Source organism: Brienomyrus brachyistius, chromosome 2 (genome assembly GCF_023856365.1).
Source record: "Brienomyrus brachyistius isolate T26 chromosome 2, BBRACH_0.4, whole genome shotgun sequence".
In the NCBI taxonomy this organism is placed as follows: Eukaryota; Metazoa; Chordata; class Actinopteri; order Osteoglossiformes; family Mormyridae; genus Brienomyrus; species Brienomyrus brachyistius.
The window spans coordinates 46005731-46033386 of NC_064534.1; the positions used below are offsets into that span (position 1 = coordinate 46005731).

At 45.5% G+C, this 27656-nt stretch overlaps 2 protein-coding genes across 7 annotated transcripts in view; both read left to right on the forward strand.

Annotated features, from left to right (window-relative positions):
* ppil2 (peptidylprolyl isomerase (cyclophilin)-like 2) overlaps positions 1–27656 on the forward strand; it is a 42407-nt gene that overhangs the window by 12764 nt on the left and 1987 nt on the right. Inside the window, exons 9-19 of the mRNA XM_048996814.1 lie at positions 1666–1741; positions 2223–2383; positions 3328–3403; positions 3735–3841; positions 8168–8257; positions 9193–9226; positions 20147–20264; positions 20617–20673; positions 23134–23206; positions 25038–25100; positions 26710–26849. Coding sequence (XP_048852771.1) covers positions 1666–1741; positions 2223–2383; positions 3328–3403; positions 3735–3841; positions 8168–8257; positions 9193–9226; positions 20147–20264; positions 20617–20673; positions 23134–23206; positions 25038–25100; positions 26710–26849 — 995 coding nt within the window. The remainder of the gene's footprint in view (positions 1–1665; positions 1742–2222; positions 2384–3327; positions 3404–3734; positions 3842–8167; positions 8258–9192; positions 9227–20146; positions 20265–20616; positions 20674–23133; positions 23207–25037; positions 25101–26709; positions 26850–27656) is intronic.
* LOC125720836 (uncharacterized) lies at positions 9233–18331 on the forward strand. Of its 6 annotated transcripts, XM_048996724.1 has the most exons (4): positions 9233–15261; positions 15451–15513; positions 15703–15891; positions 15955–18331. In XM_048996724.1, the coding sequence occupies exons 1-4, from the start codon at positions 14876–14878 to the stop codon at positions 16253–16255; spliced, it is 939 nt and encodes a 312-aa protein (XP_048852681.1). In that variant the 5' UTR covers positions 9233–14875; the 3' UTR covers positions 16256–18331. The 6 variants fall into 6 exon arrangements, 4 of the variants coding, with proteins under 4 accessions (XP_048852681.1, XP_048852658.1, XP_048852666.1 ...); XM_048996701.1 differs by lacking the exon at positions 15451–15513 and having other exon boundaries at positions 9233–15450; positions 15577–15891; XM_048996709.1 differs by lacking the exon at positions 15451–15513 and having other exon boundaries at positions 9233–15450; positions 15577–15891; positions 16018–18331.

Below are 27656 nucleotides of genomic sequence, written 5' to 3' on the forward strand. Positions count from 1 at the left end.
CAAAGCAAGATTTCTCATTTAACTGTACTAACTTAAACTAGAAGTTATGATTGTCCAATCAGAGTTTAGGTAAGGAGCATTCCTATTGGACAATCATCACTTTTAGCTTAAGTTAACCGCTTAAGTTAAGCTAACAGAAATCATGCTTTGTGGAACACTGCCTTGGACAGCGTGGGCAGCTGAGGTGCAGAGAGGTTGTGACCACGCTAATCTTCAGCAGGTCTCCGATTTGGCTTGACGTGCATCAGCAGCAGAAGAAGCTTTGCATCATGGAGGATGCTCCCATCCAGTGGGGTTTCGCCAGATTGGTCTTTGGACCCCAGGGACCATTTGCTATCCTATAGTGCTCAGCGGAGCAAAGCCAGCAGCCCCAGCCAGACCACTTGACATGCTCTCATTTGGCTGACAGGTGGACAATTTATTAGTCTCTTGTCATGCAGTTCAGCTTGTCATTACAGTTCAGCTGTATATGCTCCAATCAGCTTGTCTCATTTGCACATACTAGAACATGGCCCCTGATTGGTTGGTGCACAAGAATGTTCCCTCACTACTAGGCACAGCCGTAAGCCAGCTGTTTCTGGTTGTTATTGGCTGTGGATTCTCACGTGAAGCCTGCCATAAGCACTCAGGAGCCTAAGTCTATGGAATTGGCTGTATAGGGAGGTCTTTGACTTTAACTTTGCATGGTTAATTTATGAGAGATTAGGTTAAGTGTTTTATGGTGCCATTTTCTAGAAAGTTGTCATTCTGCCTCTCATGGGAAGCATTACAAATATAAGATGGAAGAATGTACCAGTGTGCTTTATTTAAAGGCTTTTTTGGCAGTATTTGCCTGTTAATGTCTCCTGCCATTCACCTCTGGCAAGGTGTGGGTGCTAATTTGACCATCTGCTTCTGAGAGGTTTTCTGGATCATTGTGCTGACGCCTCATCCCACTTACTTCAAAATTGTGGACAGAATCTATCTCCTTTTTATTAATGAAGCTGGATGCTGGGAATACTAATAACCTAAAAATATAATTATTGAAGGTAAAGTACAGTAAAACTGTATTCTGGGTATATTAATATGGTCAGATTTAGTAACTAATTTCAGGAAGTGACTAGGTATATTACAAAGTCTTATAATGACGAGTTTTGTTAATTATCATCTAATGATCAGTATATGAATGTAGACTTCCACCTCCATCGTGGAATCTATCTTAAGCTAATTGGAATCTCAGAATGCATAAACCCCGTTGGTGTTGTGTGTTTCTGTCCACTGATCGCCTGGCACTGTACTACTGCCACTGTGCACCCTGTGCTGCCTGCATAGGTTCCAGGTCCCCTGTGGCCATGCCCAGGAAGTGCGGCTGGAAGATGCGTGATGACGTAATGATGCTAAATTACTCCTCTGAGATTCTGATGTGAAATGAATGAAAATAAAAACTGAGACTAGCTTTACAGGTATTGCAGAAATAAACAACGTGCCTGAGACGGACAGGTTACCCTGAGCGTCTTTTGTTTTGTATGGCTGGTACATGACTCTGAGAGAGAGCTGGAGTAGCCTAGCCCCATGCTTATGAGGAGTATTATTACTCCCATACTTGTGAGCATTATTATTACTAACGTTCTCTTCAGGAGTATTATTACTGTAATGCAGCTGCTGCCATCGGTTCATGTTTTACAGGATCCCACCAATCTGGATAAGTTTAACGTCTCCGACTTCTTCCACGTGAAGAACAATATGAAAGTGCCAGATCCAGGTTGGTGCACTTTTCATTAGCGCAAACATGCTTTAAATGAGCTTTAAATGAGTTTGCGTAGATGGTCTGCCAGGTTACAGAGGACATCCGTAACTGGTAATGGAGAACAAATGACAGAATAATGTGCCTCACCACATTAAGCCAGAAGAAGCCCAGAAAAGCATCATTCTGTCAAAAACATCGAAGTCTATGTGGACCACAGTGATTCAGATCAACCAAGCGTAAATGAGTATTAATCTGAATCACATCCTGAGCTTTAAAGGGCTTTCGTTTCGGTGACCTGCACTAGCAACGAGGATATTCCATTATTTGCAGTTGATTCTGATATATAGTATTTGATTTGCTCTGTCATAAAACGTGTTTTAGCCAATGTGGATCTTCACTTAGAAGCATTATGTGACAGATGTTTAATCTTTGAGTATATTTCGGATGCGACGTCACCGCGACGCTTTCGGCTTCCCATGTGTTCCCCTCCAATCAGATGAGGAGAAGGCCAAACTGGACCCAGCATATCACCTGAAGACCACCAACCTGGAGACCAGGGAGACCCTGGCTGAGCTTTATAAGGACTACAAGGGGGATTCACTGCTGGCCTCCACCATGAAGGAGCCGGAGAAGAAGAAGACGGACAAACTCAATGCCGTAAGCATGACAAGAGCGCTTGAGACGGCTGTGCACCTCATGCAGCTCTGTTTCACCCGTCCCTTCCTCCATGTCGATAACAAGGTGCACATGGCACATTGTCACAGTTAGCATTGTGGCGTAGAAAGTCAGTAGCACAGTAGTCGCTATGCGTGGGCCAACTATTACCATTGCTTTTGTGGCCAGTTTGTCTAATCCTAGTCCTGCTGTTCCTTTTTGTTCTACCTTGGCTTTTTAGAGTACGCAGAAAGCAATTTCTCTGTGGAGAAATTCTCTGTGGTGTTTCAGCACCTGACTAAAAATCCCTTTCTTTTCTTTTGGTCTCCTTGAGTTGCATTGAGTTGAATTTGTTCCCCAATAGCACCTAATTAATTACCATAATTAATGATGTCTCCATCACCACTGCTGCCCTTTGAGGACCTGCAGCAGTTTTGTGCCATTGTGGAGTTTGTCTAAGGGAGTGATCGGACCATTGTTTCAGGAAAACCTTTTCATTTCTAATCATTGTGAATTAAGCAACAGCAGGAAATTGTGCTGTTTTACCGGTCACTCCTATTCTGCTGGAGGGAGACTGAGGGAGCCAGGAACAGTTCCCTTGAGTGAACAATGCTCCTGCCTACCTGACTGCATGCCTACTAGAGCCTTGCCTGACTGCATATAGAATTCAACAGCAAGGCCAATTAAGACAAAGTTTCTGCAAGTAGTTATTTCCTGTACAAAAAGTACAATGAACCGCTTCAGTATGGGGACCCTCACCAGCATCAGTGCTGATTATCATTAATTTGCTTTTGGGCTGGATTTACATCCACAAATAATCTCATTTGGTGGGTATTTTCGCCTTCCTCTCAACAGTAGGCTTATCAACCACACGTCTGTCCATTGGATATTTGTAAATACTGTCTTTTTATATTTGGTAATGGGATGGTTTGTGTTCTTCTGTCCAGGCCCACTATTCCACTGGTCGGGTGTCGGCCTCCTTTACCTCCACTGCCATGACCCCAGAAACGACTCACGAAGCAGGTAAGCCCTACTGCCTGACACTCATCATGAACATCTAAACACTCCAAATCAGTCTGGAGAAAATGCTACTGAGATCTATAGAATAATATCCAGCATACCTTAGTGAGTGGTATATACACTTACTTAGATGAGGATTTTTGATAGATAGTTTGTTTTAATTATTAAACTGCGGGACTGAACTGTGCTGCCTGTACAGAAATATGATGAGGTGGTTTTTGGGCTCAGGCTGTTAATGAATATGCCAGGAATTCTCCTGCTGAATACCTTAAGCACACAGCGACACACCAGTATCAGATAGCAGGACCGATGATGCCTGTGCTCTTCTCTGAAGATAAGATCGCAGATGACGTTGTGCGCTACCAGTATGTGAAGAAGAAGGGTTACGTTCGCCTTCACACCAACAAGGGCGACCTCAACCTCGAGCTTCACTGTGACAAGGTAACAGCCCCGGGAAGATCACCATAGAAGCGTGACGTCCATGCAGATAAGCACCAGCTTTCAGTCCAGGACACTTGCCGTGCTGGTTGCTTGATATCTGTGGTTAGAACGGCATGAACCTCCGTGAGATGGACTGCTGTACATCTGCCTTCGAAGTGGCACCTGTGGACTGGGCTCACCACCTTCGCCCGCAACTCTAAACATTAGGGCCACACATGCTCTTTGCTCTGATACAAACTAGCCAAAAGGTGCATTAACATGTCATTACACAGGCAGAATGAAGAAGTTCTGCTCACTGTCAGCAAACTCCGAAACACGGCCCTCATTTTGTTCGATTTATTTTTAATTGATTGAAATGGTTTTTTGGGAGACATTGCATATTGAGTGTGGCTTTAAAGGTTTTCACTTACCGGTTTCTTAATGTAATGAAAAGCCTAGAGACAGAATGGATCCACTTCAGATTTATGTTTTCAATATCCTAGCCTTACTTTTTGGCTAATATAATTATACAGCAATTTTTTTGCATCCTTCTCCAAAGATCCATTCCATCTGTGGATCTGAGTGAGTCATTCTCCGCTTCCCTTCTCCGCATTGTTATTTGGGTGTTTCTTTAATGACCGAGCAATTTTGTTGTTTTTTTCTTCATGTGGAACTAATACGTAAAATCCACTAAAACCAGCTTGTCTCGTTCTGTAGTTGCGTGTGTAAGAACAGCTATGTCAAAATCTAGAATCCATGCATTCTTGTCTGTCTTGTTTTACACGCCCAGTACACAAGTAACAAGTTTTACTATAATCATGTAATTTTTAAAAGGTCACTTGAAACACAAAAAGTAAATTCTTTAGATGCTCTCGTGGCTATGAAAAACGAATGAGATTCATGTGTCCAGTCATGTGTACACTTTTCAGTTTAATATGTATATAATTTAAATTTTAACTATTTTCTTTTTGAAAATTTTAATTGTTAAATAATCTATACGAGCACTTTCTTTCATGGGAACTGCATATTCATTCTTGATTGGCAAGTAATCTGTTTAACGTCTGTGTGTCTTCCCTGCTTCTCTTGCTTTGTCCCGCCGCATGTCCTTAATCAATACTGCCCCCATTAGAAAGTGTTCATATCGCCGCCTTCTCCGCATGCACCGTCCTCCCCAGACCTGTGTTAATGGCGTTCCTGTGCTATGAATGACAGTGCGGTTTAGTTATGCTCTCTCTAGTTTTGTTCTTGATAAATTTCCTAGGAATGAACCGGTATAAATGGGAATGACTCTATTTCCCTTTAAGTTAGACTGGTCTTGTGGCTGACGCTCCCTTGATGTAAATGCGACATAAGGGCTGTCTCTTGCTCTTAAGTATTTCTTGTCAGAGTGCTGGGTGTGATTAGAGTGAGTAATTAGGATTAGGTAAGTGATTAATGGTGCACTTATTCTGTTTTGTTGTATTCATGTACAGCTGTTGTGTGTCTTTAATGCATGCGGTTGTGGGCCGGTGACTTGCCCTGTCACTTCCTGATCGCTGGCTCTGTAACCCTGTAGTCATTATCGATGGATTGGTGGGCAGATGAAGTGCAGTTGGGCTTCGTTTGTTAACCTTTGTTATTAATGAACGCTCTGTGCACTGGATGTGTGTGGCTGCCATGCCCTCCATTGCCTGCCATCGACACGGAGCATCTCCACTGGTGGCATCGTGGAGGAATCACGGCCCGGGCAGCGCTAATGGAAGCCGCTAAGCCTCACCCCCCGTGTGTATGTTCCCGGCCTTGTACAGGCTGGTGCTACAGAATGGGTGGATCTCCCAGCCCGCCCTCTGTTTGGCGTATAATTCATTTCACGGTGGTCCTTTCCCAGGCACAGGTGGCAGGAACAGATAACTTGTTTAGGTGGCCTATTTACATGCAGTCTTTTCATATCTCTCTGTCCCCAAGTTCACCCTATTTATCTTTCTACTAAAAATGGCATCCCATAAGACGCATAAAAACATTGGTGCCCATTGGCCCTGTGCGTGGGGTCAAGCAGCTAATATGGTCATCTTATTATTCACCAATAAAAATGATCCCCTTCAGCAAGTGTGTTTTCAGCCTCACTTGTGGGTCAAAGCTGGGCTGGTTGTGCCAGTCAATGGGCCACCCTCTCAGCCTCCGTTTGTGAGGGTGTCTTGTACCTCCTATATCCCTGGAAAAAAAACCCAGCTGATCAAATGTCTGTGTTCTCATCATTACTAAGTTTAAAAAGAAAAAACAGGCCAAGCTCTTTGTGTGAGACTCACTACATTTTATAGACCAATAACTGCCTTGCTGTCATGGATACAGCTGTTGCTTTCCTTACCCTGGTGACCAGCTGCTTGATGGAATTTCTCTTTCCCTGATTGGCTCCCTCAGCGTCCAATTAGGATAAAAACAGGAAGTACTAGTGATAAGAAAATAGCCCCAGCTTCTATTCTGAATTTTTTTTTTTCTGTGATCTAGTGATATGAATTTGTTCAGCTTTATTGCACCTGGTTTTATGTTCCTGGTGTTACTGACAAATAAGAAAAGCATCACTTTTTCTATTTTCATGTAGTTTTTTTCTTATCGTGGTTTTCTTAATTGCTTAAAATTATTTCATAAAATACATCTAATTATTTTCAGATGCATGTATTCATGATGTATTAATGACATGTTCGCAATTTCTGCCATTTTTTTTATAGATGAAACTGAAATGTTTACATTAGCAGTATGTGCCCATTTTAAGTGCCTACATTTAGTTTATACATAATTTTTGTCAGGTCCTATATATGCCTGCCAACAAAATATGTATGCTTTCCAAAAATTGTGCTTTGCATTTTTCCCCCACAAACCTTAATCAGCCTAGGGCAAAAGTACTTTTGGGTGTTTATAGCGCAGTTGAATTTAGTACAGATGCGGACTGTACCACAGACATGTCTGTGCGTTTCAGACACTGCCGATAGTGCGTCAAAGAGCTACAATTGCTTTCTCTCTTTACACTTGTGTGTAATCAGCAGACGCTTTTGTCCCATGTGATGTACGAGTCTCCACAGATGTAAATTGATTCTTTAAGACGAGTAGAAACACAACCCAGCTGTAACCATGGATAGTTTTTTTTTTTTCTTTTTGTTCATTTTTTCCTTAAAGCATGAAAATGAGTCATTTTTGTGCAACTTTTATTAGCTGCTAGGATAAAGTTTTTGTTTAATTTGAACAGTAAGCTGCCATAAACTGAAACAGACTTTTAAAATCATTGGTCAGTTTCACCATATAGATGAAATACAGATTTGGTCTATTTTTGTTTTGCTCTTGGCTTTGGACTATTTAGACCATGTCTGTCATGAATGATTTATCAGTGTGGGGTAGCATAGTGACTGGTGGGGGGCACTCCCAGGCTGCATGTTCTAATGTTTACGCGTCCTCCCCGTGTATTCAGCTCATGACCCTAAACGGCATGAGCAGTGAGATGGTGCGTAGAAAAGGTACATCTTCAACTGACCATTTAAGGCTGCTTTTATCACACTCATTTCTATATAACTTAAGTCAGCCTCTCCAGCCACTTATCCAGTACAGACTAGGCACAAGGGTCAAGAGTCATGTTTTTAAACAAATCTGATTGTTAATATGCTGTCAGCAGAGGGGGCAGGGATTTTAGATGATTTTCCAAGTAGAAGGGGTTTATATGACCATTGGTTGGACTGTTCTGTGTGAAGTCACACTTAGAGGGTGCAGTGTGCATGTAGGGTTGGGTGGAGGTGTTCACGGTCGCACTGGGATTTCTGCCTCTGAGTGAGGAGCCATTTGCGTGAATGAATCTTTTATTGCCTCATTCGATAGTTCTGTTCGCAGGCATCTCTTTGTGTTGGTGGTGATTTTCAGCCAGTCGAGCCAATATCTTGAGATTCTGTTTGGTCTGTGTTTTTGCTCTTTTATTGCACTTGCTCTGGGCTTTACCTGTTGTGGTTGTTTCATTATGCCACTGAAGTCATCTGATTTGCATGAGTCATTACTCTGCCTCCCCGGCTCTGATTACAAGCTGTTCACACGAGAGCAGAAAAAAATAATGTTCATGAGAAGTTGAAGGTTTGAGATCCAAAGGGGAAATAAAATTATCAGTCACCAGCTGTCTCACTAATACAGGCTCACTGACCAAAACTTTGAGACCGAGCTCATCTGATCTGATTTTCCATAACACAGAACCCAGCCAGAATGTAGTTTTCTTTGTTTTCAGGCCCTCAGCGAATTCAGGAAGTTGAATATACCCTTCTTAACATTTCAGAAGTATCTCCTCAAATAAGTTTTGCCTGCAGTGTAATTTTCACTGTCCTGCTCTGCATTTTTCAGGTTCCCAAAGCTGGTGAGAACTTCATCAAACTCTGCAAGAAAGGCTACTATGATGGAACGATCTTCCATAGATCCATACGCAACTTCATGGTAAGTAGCCAGTCATGGGAGATGTAATTGGTATAATTGGGGCCGTAATAAGTTTCCATGAGATGATTTAGCTTCTTTAGGCGACCGTATATGTCCCTCGTGTGAGGGGGATGCAGCAGTGTGTCAGGTGGGGTATGATTTATTCATCGCACTGCAGAGCTAATTTCCTGAGTGCCGTTTTGCTGGATGGTATCATTCACACGCGATGTACCTGCTGCTCCTGCTGAAGTCCGATCCATGGAGTCTCGGCAAATTCAGCAGCTCGCCACAGAGTTTTCTGCAAGTTCTTTATCAAATCATCGCAAATGCCGCCTCACTGAATATCCTTTGCCACCTGCAGGATGACTGTTACCTTGGCCGACAGCCGGCGCGGCCTAATTAGTGCCTACCAGGTGCTGCATCCTGGATTCCTCACTTCACCGTGGCGGGATGTGCCCCCAGGTTGCAGGGTGGGGGGGGGGGCTTTGCTGCCAGCTGCTGACAGCTGGCCTTATGTTGCTCTGACTAGGCGAGCTCGTGTGCCCCTGGCCCCCACCTCTCTTCTGGGTTGGCACCCCTTAGTCTTTGGCCTTTGTTTTTGCTTTGAGTAGGAGCATGATTCACTGTGCTGCTCCCCGCACCTTGTACCACGGTATCAAATCGGATGTGGTCAGGCGGCTTATTAAGTGATGCTCCAATGGGTTACGTTGGGCGCAGTGTTTCGGTGACATCAGACAATCAGGGAAACTGCAGCATCTTCAGCATCCATTACTCATCCAGTCGTTCATTAATTCATTCATCTCCAGTCATCGGATGATTTTAATTATATATAATCAAAGTTATCAGAAGTTAATAGAAGTGATGGACATAGGTTCTGAGTGACATGATGCACTCATTGAGGTAGATATGAATGTTGTATGAAGGCTAGCTAAGGGATTTGTGCTTTTGTTTTCCAGATTCAAGGGGGGGACCCTACCGGAACGGGGACAGGTAAGATGTATAAACAGTGCCTCAAGAATTCATTTTGCAGTAGTGGATGGAACACAGTGCATTTCTTAAGGTTCTCTCCAGATGGCTTATAGAGAGAAAAACATGTGAATGGAGATGCCAGTGTGTGCTGGCACTGCGTCTTATGGGTATTTCAGTGGGCGCATATTTGGGGGGCTGGGGCACATTTTGTTTTTTACTTTTAACTTTTTTTTTTTTTTTTTTTTGAAGCTGGGAACTGATTGCATGACATTGCTGGAAGGGGGAGCAGCTTCTGGAATATAAATGTGTGCATGTGCCGTGTAAAATTAGTAACCTTTTTATCACATGTGCGTAATGCAGGTGCAGGCAGCCACTGTCTGTGCAGAGAGGAGCTGGCGGGTTTCACCTTTTATGTCAGGGCTTTTATTGCGAGGTGTTTGTATTGCTGCAGTTTGGCCCGGGGGGGGGCAGGTTCTGTCTTGGGTTTATGTGAGGGACAGACGTGTCGGTGAGCACGCAGCACTCGTCTCCGTCATCCTCTACGCCAGACCTCCCTCCCCCCTCAGATTACACACCCCCCACCTCCCCAGCCTATCACTGACAGGATAGAGTGAGTGAACAAGCATTGGCAGTAGAGGAATAGAGGAGATGATGTCACTGCCAGCGCTGCAGACGTGCGCGTCTTAGCGCTCAGAGGCCGGGGGCCCCAGCCGTCCCTCACCCTCTGCGAGGCTCACGGCAGCCGGGCAGAAGGAGAGCGCCTGGCCAGTGCAGAAGCTGGCAGCCCTGCAGCTTAGCAACTTCCAAGATGCCAGAGTTACCAATCTTCTGTTTTTTTTTTGTTTGTTTGTTTGTTTTTTTTTACTTTTTCTGCTCGTGATGAGTAGGTAAAATAAAGCAGGTGGAGGTGGATTTATTCACAGACTTAGTTCAGGTTAGAAGTAAGCTGATAAGCAGCATCCACTTAATGATTCTGCAGTGTTTAGTCAGTTATTAGTTTGGCAGCATGTTATTGTAGAAATAGGTACAGAAATCAGTGGAGGAAATGACATGAATGCTGAGAAGATTAATGGATGAGAGTGTCGGGGCTTCTAACTCGGCCAAAGGGGCGTGAACAGGGGCAAGCAGACAGCAGTGCTCTTGCTTCTTCATCCGAGCAAAATGAGGAGTGATGGGTGTGTGAGCCCCCTCCTGCAGCGCGGCCCAGGGATGGAGGAACACACACACACAGTGCACATATTCATATCTTCATTCATTTGTGGGCATAACCCTAATCCCAATCATGACCAGCCCTAACCTTAACAATAAGTAACAAAACGAACTACATGACTTTAGGCATTTTTAGTTTTTTGTTTGCACTCTCAGATTTTTTATAAAATTATAAATGGGGCCCAAAAAATGACACCAAAGGTCAAAAGTTAGAGGTTTTATCACGTTGTGAGGAAATTTGGTCCCCACAATGTAATAATTACAAAAATCTGCACACGTATACACACACACACACATACACAAATGTATTTTCACCGGCCAATTTATTAAGTACACCTTCCTCGTTCCTGGTTGGTTCTCGTTTGCCTTTTGGCTGTGATACTCAATACTCAGTTGGTTCTAAGGGGTGCAAAGTGTGCCAAGAAAATATCCCCCACGCCGCCTCACTCGTAGCAGCAGCCTGGATTGTTATTGTAAGACAGGATGCATCCTTGCTTTCATGTTGTTTATACCAAATTATGACCCTCCCAGCCAAATGTCACAGCAGAAATCAAGACTCATCTGATCCATCTACATTTCCCCAATCTTCCATTGTCCAGTTTTGCTAAGCCCATGCTGTCACGAGAAACAGAACAGAGAGGCTCGGATCCTGGATTGCAACCCCACAAAAGGTTTATTGGTACTCGCCCAACTACAGCACCGAAAGAGACAGGCAGAAAGCAAGGTCGAGGGACAGGCAGAATGGTCGAAAGCCGGAAGGTCAGTTTTACACGTAGGCATGGGACACGACCACACGGGGAGGTGGGGACGAGACGTGCCGGGCTCGGCAGGAAGGGCAGGTCAGGTACGGGAACGGGTCTGGAGAGGGAAGGAGAAACAGGTAAGGAACATACACTGGGCAAACAGATTAGGTCAGGAGCAAGGGTAAGACGATAGACTAGAGAGTGCTTGGTAAGGCTCGAGTACATCGGCGCAATACTTCGCGTTGGCCAGCTGTGATCGGGTTGCCTTTATCCCTCCAGTTATTAGCCCTAACCTCCCACACCGTGTAGGTCCCGCCTGTGTGGGCGTGACACATGCCCACCATAGCTTCAGTTTCCTGTCCTTAGTTGACAGAGTGGTGCTGTAGCCCATCTGCTTCAAGGTTTGACATGTGCATTTCCGAGACAGTCTTCTGCATATCTTAGTTGTACTGAGTGGTTATTTGAGTTACTGTTGCCTTTCTATCAGCTTTAACCCATCTGGACATTCTTCTCTGACCTCTGCCATCAATGAGGCATTTTCACCCAGTGACTTCCACACATTGACTGTTTTTCGGCCCATTCTCGGTAAACCTTATAGATGGCTATGTGTGAAAATCCAAGTAGATCAGCAGTTTCTGAAGTATTCATACCAGCCCATCTGGCACCAATAACACTGCCACGTTCAAAGTCACTTAAAACACCTTCCTTCCCCATTCTACTGTTTCATATGAATATTACCTGAAGCTGCTGACCAATTCTGCATTATTTTATACAGTGTGCTGTTGACATTATTGGTTGATCAGCCCCAGATAGTTTGCTTGTTAAAATAACTCAAAGCATTTGATGGATCTTTTTCGAAGTTTGCAAATGCATTGTAACAAACTGGAACTGGCTAAAGTTTGAAATGCCTCACCCCAAACTTGAAGCTGCCCCGCACAGTAATAGCATCTCAAAGGGGCAGCGCAAACATTTGATCTCGACAGCATAGCCCCTTTCAAACATGTACTGCTACCCTAAACTTTTCAATATATTACCCTATATGTGTAAACGCAAATATCCAAATCAGTCATACCAGACGTTAAATGGACTTTTCCCTTTTCGCTCCCTAGTCGTGGTAATTTCCGACTGACCCCCCCCATGTGTGAATGGACCCGGAAATTGTATGGAGTGAGTAGGCATGTCGATGATGTTTCTATCATGCAACTGGTGCCAAAAGTAAGAAATCAAGCAATACAAACAGCCAGAAGAATCTTATCAGTATGGCTGGTGCTGGAATGATACAACTGATTTGAGGAATGCCAAGAGACTCAGTTGTGTATTGTTTACAAATGGGCTGTGTGACTGTAGTGCAGGTGAACAACAAACATTTTCGATGAGCTGTAAACAAATCACCGCCATTTCAGCAGCATACTTTTTGCATCATGCCCTGCCTCCTGCATGCTCTATCCAAGCTCCACCCCTTGTCTAAACCAACCAGCATAATATCTATTATGTGCAAAAGCATCTGACATGGACAATCTCTGGTTGTGTGCCACGTGTGTGAAAAGGCAACTCCAGAGCCTTTCTGGACCTGATTCTCCAGACAATGTCCAGAGTCCATGTGTGAAAACAGCTTGTGATAACTTAGTAATTATTTATCCAGTATTGGCCAAACTTTACAGATATGGTGTATGATTTAAGTTCAGATTTAGAGACAAATTGCACCACAATTAAGGCAATAACACATACTGACATTAAAGACAAGGGTGAATAGATAAAAAGCTTAACCTTGCGAACAGGACAACTCCATTATCACTTTTACCCTTTTACAAAAAAATAGTATGGATGAAAATCTGACCAGGTCCCAAATCACCCCAAAACTGGAACTGTGTCCAGGTTCGCCACACAACAGAGACCAAGCCTGCCTGCCTGCTTTTAAGTGTTATCACATCTCAGGTCACAAAAAAAACTAGACAAGTATTAGCATGATATTTACAAATGTCACCACTCAAACTTTTGGCTTAACCATCAACTCTCCTCGCTTACCATCTACCCTACAATCCCATCAGCGCACTATTAAAAGATAGGATGATATCGATTGATTATTTAGGGATCGTGATCTGCAACACGATTCAAATTCTTGCAAATATAAAGCGTTTAAACACAGCAGTAATACAAATACAGTACCAAATATATACAACGTATAATAATGATAATAATCCACAAGTATGTGGATATGTGTAGCAGCAAAAAGTAAATTCATTGTTTGTACATCAATAAAAGAAATGTTGCTTTAAAACATTTCACAAATGCACACACATTTTCTCAATCAGTGACATTCATGTGTTGCGCTTGTGGAGGCTGAGACTGCACACACATTGGGTGGGGGGGGGGATGTTTTCATTTGACGAAATTCACAGATTGATTTACTCCTATGATTCACCTGGCCAGCACTGTGTGAGCTGTTCAAGGAAAATTAATATCCTTCACATTTGAGAGTTTTGCCTCATAGTTTCAGGCCATGCTAATTATTATGCATTTATTTACTGGTTTGATTGGAGCAAGTAAATTTACTGCAGTAAAACCCATAGTATTTATGCACTACTCTTCAGCTTCTGGCTTTGCAGTCAGGTTTTCTTTAGACAAGAACACAAGTAACCAAAATTTTACATTTAAATAGTGAAAATTGATAGATTACTACACTAAATTGTGTGCAGTACATTGTGCTCAATAAAAAAAGAAAACTGTCTGGAGCCTCCAGGGCTTCTGTCTGTCTGTACCAATGTTTCTAAAACCAATTCTGGGGAAGCCAAAACGGTCTATGTTTTTGCTCCCTCCCAGGTTCAAACCTTCATATCACAACTTGAACTCGGAACATCTATAGGCACTTCTACGTGACCCATCCAGTACTTCTAGGAATTGTACAGGTTGGTGAGTGAGGGATGAGTAAGATGAGTAGATGTGCGGAGCAGCTGACAGCTCCCATTTCTTGTTTATTTTCGTATTAGTGTAGTTACTTAGCACGTAAAATTTCTACAATCATACTCTGCTTCATCAGTTGCTGGTTAGTGATACATGAGCATGACATGCTTCAGCCCGTCCTGCAGGGGGCCCCAGAGGCCCGGCCGCCACCCGCTCTGTGTGACTCGCAGGCCACCTGCCTCCCTGGCATCTGCTGCTATGCGTGCCTGTGGCGGGCAGGTCGGTGGATGTCCCCCGGCAGCTTCCTGGGCTCTGCACCACTCCTCTCGCTTCCTTTTAGTTCACTTTCCCCCTTTCCTTCCAGGCAGCATGCTGCTTAACCTCCCCCACCACCCCCCTCTTAGTTATACCCCAATGTCGCATTCCCATTTAAATGGTGCCGGACACCATACATCTATAGTTTTCTTAAGTGACATTTGGAAAATTGTCACACAACATTTCAAATATATTTCTTTAAGGCTCTTTCCTTAATGTTTTGCAGTTTTGGTCAACAATATATTGAAATAGGTGAGTTGATTATACAAAGTGCATGATGGGAAGGTATATGTAAGTGTTGGTATTGTGCTGATAGGTGCATAAACAGGAGCGGTGGCTTGTTTGCAGGCGCCATGTCCTTTCTGTCCCCTCCTGAGCAGGATTTGTTTTAATCAGCTTTGCTTAGACGTTGCTGTGAGCCTACTGAAAAAAGTCGTGTGTATGGGGGTGCATAGGGGGGTGTGTGAGGGCTACGACAGGGCCACTGGATCAGTGCTATGATATGGGAAGGTGTATAAGGGGGTGTGTGAGAGCAATGGCAGGGCCACTGGATCAGCGCTATGATATGGGAAGGTGTATAAGGGGGTGTGTGAGAGCAATGGCAGGGCCACTGGATCAGCGCTATGATATGGGAAGGTGTATAAGGGGGTGTGTGAGAGCAATGGCAGGGCCACTGGATCAGCGCTATGATATGGGAAGGTGTATAAGGGGGTGTGTGAGAGCAATGGCAGGGCCACTGGATCAGCGCTATGATATGGGAAGGTGTATAAGGGGGTGTGTGAGAGCAATGGCAGGGCCACTGGATCAGCGCTATGATATGGGAAGGTGTATAAGGGGGTGTGTGAGAGCAATAGCAGGGCCACTGGATCAGCGCTATGATATGGGAAGGTGTATAAGGGGGTGTGTGAGAGCAATGGCAGGGCCACTGGATCAGCGCTATGATATGGGAAGGTGTATAAGGGGGTGTGTGAGAGCAATGGCAGGGCCACTGGAACAGCGCTATGGTATAGGAAGGTGTGTAAGGGGGTGTGTGAGAGCAATGGCAGGGCCACTGGATCAGCGCTATGATATGGGAAGGTGTATAAGGGGGTGTGTGAGAGCAATAGCAGGGCCACTGGATCAGCGCTATGATATGGGAAGGTGTATAAGGGGGTGTGTGAGAGCAATGGCAGGGCCACTGGAACAGCGCTATGGTATAGGAAGGTGTATAAGGGGGTGTGTGAGAGCAATGGCAGGGCCACTGGATCAGCGCTATGGTATAGGAAGGTGTGTAAGGGGGTGTGTGAGAGCAATGGCAGGGCCACTAGATCAGCGCTATGATATGGGAAGGTGTATAAGGGGGTGTGTGAGAGCAATAGCAGGGCCACTGGATCAGCGCTATGATATGGGAAGGTGTATAAGGGGGTGTGTGAGAGCAATGGCAGGGCCACTGGAACAGCGCTATGGTATAGGAAGGTGTGTAAGGGGGTGTGTGAGAGCAATGGCAGGGCCACTAGATCAGCGCTATGATATGGGAAGGTCTAAAATGGGGTGTGTGAGAGCAATAGCAGGGCCACTGGATCAGCGCTATGATATGGGAAGGTGTATAAGGGGGTGTGTGAGAGCAATGGCAGGGCCACTGGATCAGCGCTATGATATGGGAAGGTGTATAAGGGGGTGTGTGAGAGCAATAGCAGGGCCACTGGATCAGCGCTATGATATGGGAAGGTGTATAAGGGGGTGTGTGAGAGCAATAGCAGGGCCACTGGATCAGCGCTATGATATGGGAAGGTGTATAAGGGGGTGTGTGAGAGCAATGGCAGGGCCACTGGATCAGCGCTGTGACACAGACCGTTTAGGAGCCTGTGCACTTCCTCTTTGTCCACCTACACACTCCCTATAATTTCACTGACAAGGATGCACATGCTTGCATTTCATTTGACACTTTTTATCTTGTCTGCAACTTACATTCATCCTTTTAAGAGCCATAAATACAATCGTAGGGAAAATGTTATAATATTGCTATAATACATATAACAGGGGTGGACAAAACAATGGAAAAGGCACTTAAACTTACTAGCTGAAGTAGCCAAGCCATATTGAGTTCAATGCCACTAGCCCCATGTGTCAACAATTGTCTAACAGTCAGCAATTTGATGTTTTCAAAGCAACATTAGTCAACGTACCAAGTCAATCATCAAGCTGCAGATTCATAAAAACCTACACAATTTAATGTGTCATGGGGAACGTTGTATACCAAATACAGATAAATTATATTAATGAAGAGGAACAAGGCGCTCAAGCTGAAATGTGCTGACAAGGGGAGGAGCACATTTTATAGGATGGTTGCTAAACACCACTAATGTGTGAGTGTAGAGCTGGATTGGACTGTGAGTTAGGGGAGAGCTGCCATTCAGAAAGACAGCCTGCTGTGAGTAGCAGAGTGCCTGGATCACAGAAAAGGGTCTGAGTCACCTTTCAGCCTGGTCCTACATCTGGAAAGCTTTACAGGAAGACAAAGGAAGACTTTTACCCTCTGGGGTCTAGGGGTAGGGAACACACATTCGCTCACTGGGGCATGGTCACACATTTCATTCAATATCATAAACTTAATTCATTATTCAAAGTTAATATATTTGTTTTTTCATTACACTCATCTTTATTTTAATGCACTTTGTAAATATGTTAGATTTATATGAAGTTTGTAATTTGACATCGAAGTACAGACATTGCAAAATGCAGTTTGGAACATTTGCAGAAGCATAAAAGATAAAAGTACATAGTAAGCAATGATGGCAGTTTGTTTTGATCCCAGATATCTGATCACCGAAGTCTTGACTACATGAAGATGACTAAATGGTGTAGTTGCAACATTCAGTTAGATAATTAAATAAGAAAAATCAAACTCGTCACAATTTCTTTCATTGAATATGAAGCAACTTTCATGTGTATGTACTGTATGAGCCATTCCCACCTGGCCACACACCCCCCCCCCCCCCCCTTTTATGGTGCTGATGGGGATGTATCTGGATCGCATTTCACTGTTGCGTTGTTCATCAAATTACCATGCGAATTTGAATACGTGGAAATGCGGCTATTTATAATGCGAATAGCGATCTTCAGGTGAGGGCGACACTACACATCTCCGATGCAGGTAAAACAAAGTAAGGTGACATGGTTAAATTTTTTGCCTATTCAACCTAATTTTGAAAACTTTGATACTTAATACAATGGACGTTTTGAAAAGAAGACAGGTTACGGATTTAGTTTTGTTTCTACAATAAGATTTCAGCGAGTTATGAACTAAAATACACGAGACAGATGCACAGCATCGCTGACGATGCCGTCCACCCCTGAGGGTTAATGCTCGCCGTCTGCTGGGACAGGCAGCCTTCTCCTGCAGATCATTAGGTGCAGTGATTACCCCGCCTGATTGTATGAAGTCCAGGGAGGATGAGGCCATCTTGCAGGACCAAGTGCGGCCCTTGCAGACACTCCTCCCAGATGATAATCCCCCAATGCACTCTGCTAAACAGTTTCCAGAGCAGCTTTAACACCAGGCCGGAGTCAAGCGCTCTCCTACTCACCAGAACCTAATGTCAGTGACCATTTAGAGAAGCTCTGGAGCAGAGAGTAGATGTTCACCTTCCTCATCCTTCAAAGAACTGGAAGCTTTTCTCCTTGAATAATATGCTCCAATATCCATGTACACACAGGCCAGGTCTCATATGACAGCGTTCCGAGAAGGACTGACATGTATGGAAGCTGCCTGGCCTCCTCCAATATTCATACTTTGTTTTTCTGTGTTTGCCTGCTCACATGCTATGTTACTGTACCCGTGGAGCCTGGATCACTGCACACTTTCATTTCTCTGCCCTCCAAAACCATCAGTTAGTGAGTGACCCAAAGTCCCTCACGCTTCTCAGGGTTACAGTGCATTTCACCATGATAGTTCACCATTTTTTATTTTTTTTTTTAATATCACAGAAAAGGCATCTTGCTAAAATAAGTCTCACTTATGCCTCATTTTGTGGGACCATGTGGTGAATTTAATGGACCGGAACTGTTTGTAATTATGTGCAATTTACATGCCAGGCTGAAAAATGATCCCCGCTTTTGAAATGTAAAGAGCGCATCGCCGCTCGCACTTTTATCAATTGCGGCACATAAATCAGAGACGTGCCACGTGAACTCGCGTTTAATCCGCCGCTCCTCGACACGGGCCTGCCGGATCCGTGCCGCCGGGATCTCTCTGCTTCCTTTCCTTTATGGCTTGGACGTCCTGGTGCTTTGGAGTGGAGCAAGAGAGGTTTTACTTCACTGTCTATGTATGGGTTCATTTTATATGAAATAATTCTTTCTCTAAAGGAAAAGGTTAATCCATTGATCTGAAAAGTCATATTCGGGTATGAAATGTTTATTCTCTCATTTTCATTGTTTACTTTTATAATGTCTCATTTTCTTATTGTTCTGCCACTGGGAGGTGAGCTCGTCTGCCCGCTGCTCAGCCAGTCCCCTTCAGCTTTGTAATCGAGGGTCGCATTCGGAAGCAAAATGCCAGTGTGGCCATAAATAATGCACAAATGTCACCAGGAGAAGGTGTACAGCGGCACGCTGCTGTAAAACTGAGATTGGCAGGCAGAAAGGGGCCTCCACATGTGATTGGCCTTCGGGGAGTTAGACAGGAGAGCTGAAAAAGGTCATTCAAGTGGAAAAATTGAGCACAGGGTAGGTTGATTGGCGTAATGATGTGATAGCCACTGCGTCAGACTGTTTTGTTTTTCTAGTGTTTGGTTTTTCTTTTTAGGGTGACTAATAAAGTTTTGAAATATTTGTGGGGCTTTCTGAGATCCTCGGACCAGTGTCATTTATATGGTGGTTAATGGTGTGTATTCAAGTAAATTATTAGTACTGACGATATCACACTGAGATGTATTCAGAGAGGGGGCTTTTGTACCAACATAAGACACAGGTGTTAATAGGATTTAACGGTGTAACTCTGAGGTAAGGAATGAAATTAAATAAATGCAAGTACAAGCTAAATTTCAATGCTTTCAAAAAGGGTAGATGCACAGATGAGAAAAGAGAAGGAATGTCAAATGATTTTGACTCTCTTGGAAAATTATATGGGGGTAGTGGACCTTACCTGAATTTTGGGAACCCAGCCAAATATTTTTTAGATTTACATGATTCTATTTGGCCAATTGGTTTTGAAAACGGAAGCCTGATAACTATTAAAAATGCACTTAGTGACCGGAAAGACATTCATTTTAAGGTATTAGCCTTCAATGGAGTAAAAGCAAATATTGCTTAGTACAATATATGCATCGCAATTATGCTTCCGTCTGCGGAATTTTTAAAGCGAAAGTAAATGTGATTCCTCACCTCTTCCCCAGCCTGTGAGGCTGAAGGTTTTGAATTTAGCTCTGAATTTTGGGATTCTGTGCAACATCACAACTGAAGATCTCATGTTGGTTACACCTAGGAATATATTATTATAATTCCTCATAAACGTTTTTTTGCTAATGTCCCATTAATGTCAAAAAATGCATGTGTTGGTGTGATTAAAGAAATAATAATGTATTTATGGCATTTAAAAAGAACACTGTTAACATATTGACTTTCCTGGCCCAAATTAGTCCATAGATAAGCTACAGTCATGAGCGATACTTGTGATTGTGCCAATGAAAGACTGAAACATGTCTATGGGAACCGGAACACAATGTAAGCCATGATACTGGCATGTCATGTTTAACTGTGCTATCTCCCCCTCTACGACCCTCCCTGAATGCAGGTGGCGAGTCGTTCTGGGGAAAGCCCTTCAAGGACGAGTTCCGGCCCAATCTGTCCCACACCGGCCGTGGAGTCCTTAGCATGGCCAATTCTGGGCCCAACACCAACAAGTCGCAGTTGTAAGTCTGTCATTTACAGTTTGCATGGCATGACCAAGACATTCTCAAAACATCTGCAAACTTTAATATAGAAACAAAACTCAAAACCTGAATAAGTGCCACGTGTAGAATCTACAGTATCTTTGCAGGTTTGGGGGGGGGGCTGCTGATTGCACCCCATCCTGTACAGCTTCATAGTTTATCAATTTGCCATCAGTGTACATATGATCTCTTAATGGAATTAAATTTTGTTAGGAGTAATTATTCTCATCTGCGTTGTGCCTTGTAAATGTGGCGTTTTGAGCTGTACAGTTTAATACTGAAATAATCTGAATCACTTGGCAATTATTGACAAATGTTTCCTTTGTTGCAGCTTTATAACCTTCCGCTCTTGCACGTACCTGGACAGGAAGCACACGGTTTTTGGGAGGTATGTCATATTTCTTGTATGTGTGAGGGTGGAGGAGTGGGTATGTTACATGGAAAAGTTGGAAAGAGTTCTTCTGTTACTTCAGTGGCAAAAATAAGAGCTGATTGTTGGTGCAGGGCTATAACACTGGGGTAGGTTTCAGGCCTGCTGGAGTTACCGTGTCTCCGCGAGAGGGTTCAGGTGGTCCCCGATTAAATCTCATATGTTACAGTACAGGACTGAATAACAGGAAGTGACAGGATTTGGTTAATTAAGCGCACAAGCAGTTCGGGATTTTATCCCTCTGCTGCAGGATTGTCAGCTTAACTGTACAGTGCTCGGGGGTTCCTTGGGGCGTTCTCTCACACAGTAATTTCTCATTTCGAGCACTGAAGGTCAGCTTTCCAAAAGGCCATGGACAGTCAGAAGCCTGGACTGTCATTATTTAGCCCCTAAGAGGAGACTCCTACTTGGCGGTCCGAGCTGGGGGCGCCCACCATGGCCGTGCTCACCGGGTATTTACCCTTTGAGCACATCTTACACAGTGTTGCTGCTCTTAATAATAGCCAGCAGGTCTCGTTTTCAGCCAGGTGCGATTATGTTACATGATGTAAGGCCTCATGTTACATGTAATGCCTTCTGCTCCAATATTACACTCATTATAGAAGAAGGCCTCACATTACATATGGTACAAATCAGGAGTAATATTACATGTAGTGCAGGGTATTTTTTGCTAACTGAAGAATGGTTCATACCAAAAAACTACCTGGGGGATCAGACAGAAGCCCCCCCCCCCCCCCCGGTATTGTTCCTAAATGGTGGCACCCGATGAACGTGCGCAATCTCTCACTGTAGAGAGATGGCCTTCCCCTGCATCTCTCCCATGCATTGCTGGTGAGATAGCTATCCCTTCAACAAACACTTGCGCCGTCAGCTACAGAACTGTACCCATGGGCAACATGATATTCTACAGCTTTTACTGCCAGTGGAAAGCAGACAGGAAGTAAACTGAATGTAAACTCCTCTATGCTTTATTGTTGGCCATCATATTATCAGTAGAAGGCAGTGCTAGCATAGCGGTTCAGGAGCTCTGCTGAAAAACACTCTACCATTCAATCTCCCTAAGCCCTGATAACCCCAGGGCTGGGGGTTTGTAAAACACCTCCAGTCTGTCTCTGTAGAAGCTGTTCTGTTGCATATTCTCCGCCAGTTCCTCTAGGTACTCTGGTTTCAACCTACAGTTTAGATACTCCTGTCTCTAAAATGGTCACCCTAAGTGTGTGGCTTTGTGTTTGTTGTGTGCAATACAATGAACTGGTGTCCCATCCAGGTTCTCCTCAGTCTTGGGTCCTGTCTTTCTCGGCCCACCATGATCCTGTCCTGGATAAGCAGTCATGGTAGATGGAAAGAAAATATACAGCAGTATAAGTAATAATAAGTGTATTGAAATGGCTGCTATATATCAGATTTCAGTTTAAAAATTAACTACAAACAAAATGAGTTAAAAAAGTAAATGAAAAATAAAAACATTGCAAGTTGCCTTTAAGAGCATGAGCAGTTTTGAGTGATGTCATCTGTTTTGATTACAGCAGCCATGCAGGGAGAGAGAGCGCATTATTCTGGCTGTCTTGAGATCCCCCCCCCCCCCCCATGAAGTGGGCTCCTTGCAGAACAGCCGAGCCTCTCTGTCTGGGCGGATGCTTGGCTCTGTGTGCTCACGTCCCTCAGCAAAGACCTCATCCGTTCGCCCGCCCACTTGCCCACTTGTCCCCAGCAACATTCCAGACCCCTTCCGCCCACCGCGAATAAAGGGACAAGTTGTGGAGCCCCCCCCAACCCCACCCTGGGCAGCATGCCCGAAACCCACACTGTGAGGGAGGAATTTGGCATCTGCCTGAGACTGGCATCTTGGTGCCTGTTTAAACAGCACCCCTGCCCCATAGGCCTAGTGTCAACAAAAGCAGACATATGCGGGGGGTGGGGGTGCATGCGCAGGGGTAGCGGTGCTCTGGTTGGAGGAAATCATTCCGGGTCTGCTTGGCAACAGTCGCCGAGGCAACTGGCAGATGCGCAAGGCCACCAGGAGGGGCTGTGCTGCATCGTATATGAGGAGCCTGAATGGCTCTTATCTCTGGCAGCATGAGCTATGCTGCGCTCCAGCGTGCATCAGGCGGATGCCCGGTGCTCTCCAGGCCCCTGAGTGGGTGTGAGAGAGAGATGTCTGGGCAGGCACAAGTTATGTGGGTGGGGTCAGGCCACGCTGGCCCCAATTATTAGGATAAATGATAGCACAGAGGCACTATGGCCACGATAGCCCGATGTGAGGCGTGCCCCCCTGTGGTGCCCACCAGCAGTTACTGACACATGGCCTCAGTAGTAGGGTCCAGCTGTGTAAACAAGTGAAGGGTGCAGATCTGATCTTGGTAAGGCACTTTGGATAAAGTCTCTGCTAAGAAAATGCACTTTTTTTTTCTTTCGCAGAATTGTTGGTGGGTTTGAAACATTGACGGCCATGGAGAATGTTGAGAGTGACCCCAAAACGGACAAACCGAAGGTATGACATCATTGCCTTTCCTGGCTCATTTGGTCAGTTTCACTTCATACTAGTGAAAAGGATGGATGGAATAAATATCTATGTGGAATGGAGACTGGGGGCGGCCCAGTGGTGCAGTGGTTGGCACCTCTGGGAATTGGGTTCAAGTTTCCGCCAGGGTTCCATGTGTTTGGAGTTTGCATGTTCTTCGTGGGGTTTCCTTCAGGTACTCCTGTTTCTCCCCACAGTCCACAAACATGCTGAGGCTAATTGGAGTTACCAAATTATCTATAGGTATGCATCGCGTGTGACTCTGCCCTGCGATGGGCTGGTGGCCCATCCTGGGCTGTTCCCTGCCTAGATCCCGTAGCCTGTGGGTTAGGCTCCGGGCCCCCCGTGACCCTGAATATGATAAGTGGTTTCAGAAAATGGATGGATGGAATAGTGACTGACAAGGTCAGCCACGGAGCTGCGACTACATGGTTTTTTTTTGTTTGTTTTTCATAGCATTGGACACTGTAATGTGTGAAAATCACAGGACATTGGCCGTTTCTGAGGTGCTGGAACCATAGTGTCTGACACCAACACTCACAGCACGTTCAGAGCTGTAGCTGACCCCTGTTGCCTGCCAGTGTTCCGCATGTATTCAGCGAGCATTTGCATTTGGTACATTAGATCACAGATGCTATTTATACTCCGGTAATAAACCATAACACAGACGCAGGGTCCATGAGCACGATTCACCGTCTTGGAGAATTTCTGGGAACCCCCTAAATTACTGCTTAATCTATTTATCCGTTTCTCCTGCCGACCTTTCGTCCTTCCATCCATCTTCTAAGCTGTGCTGCTACACCAAACCTCTTTCCATCGTGGATGTTTTAATTAGTGAGGTTCTGCTTTTGATGCCTTAATATATGACTCTCCCATTAATCATTTCATGTGATGCTGGTAGTAGACCTGTAGCAGATGAGCTTTAACAGATCTTACCTGCCTCTATGTGCAAATTAAATATGGGCTATATAAATCCATTATATTTAGACCATTCAAGGCTTGTTCAGTAAATAACTAGTTGATTTCAGTTGCAAGAATTTAATATGTATTATATACACATCTGTGTAATGACCTTAGGACACTGTTAAGGGGGAAAGTTATTCATTTTTGTCTAAATGATATGTTGAGCTTCTTGGATTGTGGTCTTAATTCAGGCAGAACAAACAGATACAGCAGGACAGGAACGGTAACTTGCTTGATCAAACAATCTGGTGTATTTCTGTTGTAAGTAGGGAGGCTGCTGCAGGGGACACCTCCTCCTTTAGAGAAGACATGAAATGTGCCTCACATTTGAAAATCAGTTTCGTACCTCGGCTGTTCCGTCATTCTCTCACTTGAGTGCCACGTAACCGTCTTTCAGGATGTATCCATACAAAAAAGCCCATCATCCAAGGGGAAATTCCCACTCGGAGAGGTGGAAAAAGTCTCTCACGCTTTTCCCGATCTCTGAGAATCCTCCAAACATATCCCTCCAGGGGGAATACCGCTTGGGAAGCTCTATTTCGAGTAGTTTGTCTTGACTGTAAACAATCTGCCTTGACCCAGTAGTCAGTAGAATATTGATTATCATTAATTATTGATATTGAATCTCTGTCTGTTTTTCACTTTGTAAACATGATAAAGCGGAAGTCAGGATAAGCAGCTGTAAGATTAACTATAAGATACCGCAAACACTGCAGTACAGGCCGGCTGACTGGAACGGCTTCCTCTTCTTGCTGGCACTGGTGTCCATGGCCCCACTTGTGAAAAGTCACTGACTGACAGCAGTTTTATTGTCCCGTTTGTTCCCACCCCATTCCAGTCAGAGATTAAGCTCCTGAGTGCCTCCGTGTTTGTGGATCCCTACGAGGAAGCAGATGCCCAGGTGGGTACATGTGTGCATGAGCGTGCACATCTCTGTCCGTCTGTGCTGGTATTTCTGCCAGCGTGTGTCCCTGTGCGGGTATTTCTGCCAGCGTGTGTCCCTGTGCGGGTATTTCTGCCAGCGTGTGTCCCTGTGCGGGTGTTTGCGCTGGCGCGTGTGCCTGAGTGGGTGTTTGCGCCGGCGCGTGTGCCTGAGTGGGTGTTTGCGCCGGCGCGTGTGCCTGAGTGGGTGTTTGCGCCGGCGCGTGTGCCTGAGTGGGTGTTTGTGCCGGCGCGTGTGCCTGAGTGGGTGTTTGTGCCGGCGCGTGTGCCTGAGTGGGTGTTTGTGCCGGCGCGTGTGCCTGAGTGGGTGTTTGTGCCGGCGCGTGTGCCTGTGCGGGTTTTTGTGCCGGCGCGTGTGCCTGTGCGGGTGTTTGTACCGGCGCGTGTGCCTGTGCGGGTGTTTGTACCGGCGCGTGTGCCTGAGTGGGTGTTTGTGCCGGCGCGTGTGCCTGTGCGGGTGTTTGTACCGCCGCGTGTGCCTGTGCGGGTGTTTGTACCGCCGCGTGTGCCTGTGCGGGTGTTTGTACCGGTGCGGGTGTTTGTACCGGCGCGTGTGCCTGTGCGGGTGTTTGTGCCGGCGCGTGTGCCTGTGCGGGTGTTTGTGCCGGCGCGTGTGCCTGAGTGGGTGTTTGCGCCGGCGCGTGTGCCTGTGCGGGTGTTTGCGCCGGCGCGTGTGCCTGTGCGGGTGTTTGCGCCGGCGCGTGTGCCTGAGTGGGTGTTTGCGCCGGCATCTGTGCCTGAGTGGGTGTTTGCGCCTGTGCCTGTGCTGGTGTTTGTGCCGGCGCGTGTGCCTGTGCGGGTGTTTGTACCGCCGCGTGTGCCTGTGCGGGTGTTTGTACCGGCGCGGGTGTTTGTACCGGCGCGTGTGCCTGTGCGGGTGTTTGTGCCGGCGCGTGTGCCTGTGCGGGTGTTTGTGCCGGCGCGTGTGCCTGAGTGGGTGTTTGCGCCGGCGCGTGTGCCTGTGCGGGTGTTTGCGCCGGCGTCTGTGCCTGAGTGGGTGTTTGCGCCGGCGTCTGTGCCTGAGTGGGTGTTTGCGCCGGCGTCTGTGCCTGAGTGGGTGTTTGCGCCGGCGTCTGTGCCTGAGTGGGTGTTTGCGCCGGCGCCTGTGCCTGAGTGGGTGTTTGCGCCTGTGCCTGAGTGGGTGTTTGCGCCTGTGCCTGAGTGGGTGTTTGCGCCGGCGTCTGTGCCTGAGTGGGTGTTTGCGCCGGCATGCATGCGGGTGTCTGTGCATGTGCCTGTACGATGTGACTGTATCCACTTTTCTCCATCTGTATCTGCATTTTAATGCATGTTTGCTCCCAGATAAGCCTGAACTGTCTTGCTAATTACAGTTGCGAATAAATAATGTTCTGTCCCCTGTGGTTATCAGGCTGTTAACCGAAGGGCTGTGTGTCAGTGCTGTTTATCTGGAGATACTCATAAATGGGTTATGAGTCATTTGTGTATTGTTGCTGATGAAAGTGTGCTGACCTTTTCAGATGCCCTGAGGGTATCTGCACAGGTTTGAATGGCTGCTCAGTCAGTCAGTAGGTTTCATGGGAGATCACCACCACATTTCCCTCTTTCAGATCGCTGAGGAGAGGCAGAAGGAGATACAGAAGCAGCAGGAGGAGGCTGAGGCCAGCGCCGTAAAAACCAAAGCCAAAGTTGACGAGAAGCCCAAAGTCTTCCGGCCCGGAGTGGGAAAGTACATCAACATGGCTGCAACGTGAGGCCACTCCGCCGAAACCCGTCCCAGCCTCATCACTGCATTATATTTCAGCCAGCAGGTGGCGCAGTGGTTTAAAGTCTGCACTACTGACCTACAGTTAAGCACGTCTTGTTCCAGTACCAAACCTTGTACTTATGTAGCTCAATTTTATTCATCAGTATTACATTGTGATTCAAAGCATTATTGACTGTATTGTTGTTGAGGCAACGACAAATTCTTTCTATAGTGATGCTCACCAAGTGCTTCCCTGCAGACCTCCAATACCATCAGAGGATGGTTAGTGCAAAAGAGCAACCCCATTACATACCATATAGATGACTGAAATGACAAGAGAATGACAATAAATAAAACAAAAGCTCATAACTGCACCATGCTGTTTCACATGGGCTATTCTGAGGACACTGCGTAAGGGTTTTAGGTTGTGGCCTGTAACTGAGCTGCCTGACAAAGGGAATTATGGGAGAGTGCAGCTGCTGATGTGGTCCGATGAGCTGCCCCTGCGTCCCCTTGGGACAGTGACGGTGGCATTCCTGTCTATCTGGCCACCTCAGCCACCTGCACGTCATGCTGCATGATGGCCCAGGTCTAGCCCTGCATTATATCAGCTGCCACTTTTAATGTAGGGCCTGCGTTATTTCCACTCCACATTCCGAGGTAAAACGCCTTAGATCACATCATTTCCTTACTTTTGATCAAACTACTAATTGTGCTGCTTTATTAGATTAGATGTTAAATCCAGTTCTAGAAAAACTGTTAGCAAACAGTTTTTGTAAGTAGGTCCTATAGTCATTTCTGATTCGCATT

Coding starts and splice junctions, on each gene's coding strand:
- LOC125720836 (XM_048996701.1), top strand. CDS start 14,876: ATGGGAAGGTGTATAAGGGGGTGTGTGAGAGCAATGGCAGGGCCACTG. Junction 15,451..15,576: donor CAGCGCTATGATATGGGAAG/GTGTATAAGGGG, acceptor TGGTATAGGAAG/GTGTATAAGGGGGTGTGTGA. Junction 15,892..15,954: donor CAGCGCTATGATATGGGAAG/GTCTAAAATGGG, acceptor TGATATGGGAAG/GTGTATAAGGGGGTGTGTGA.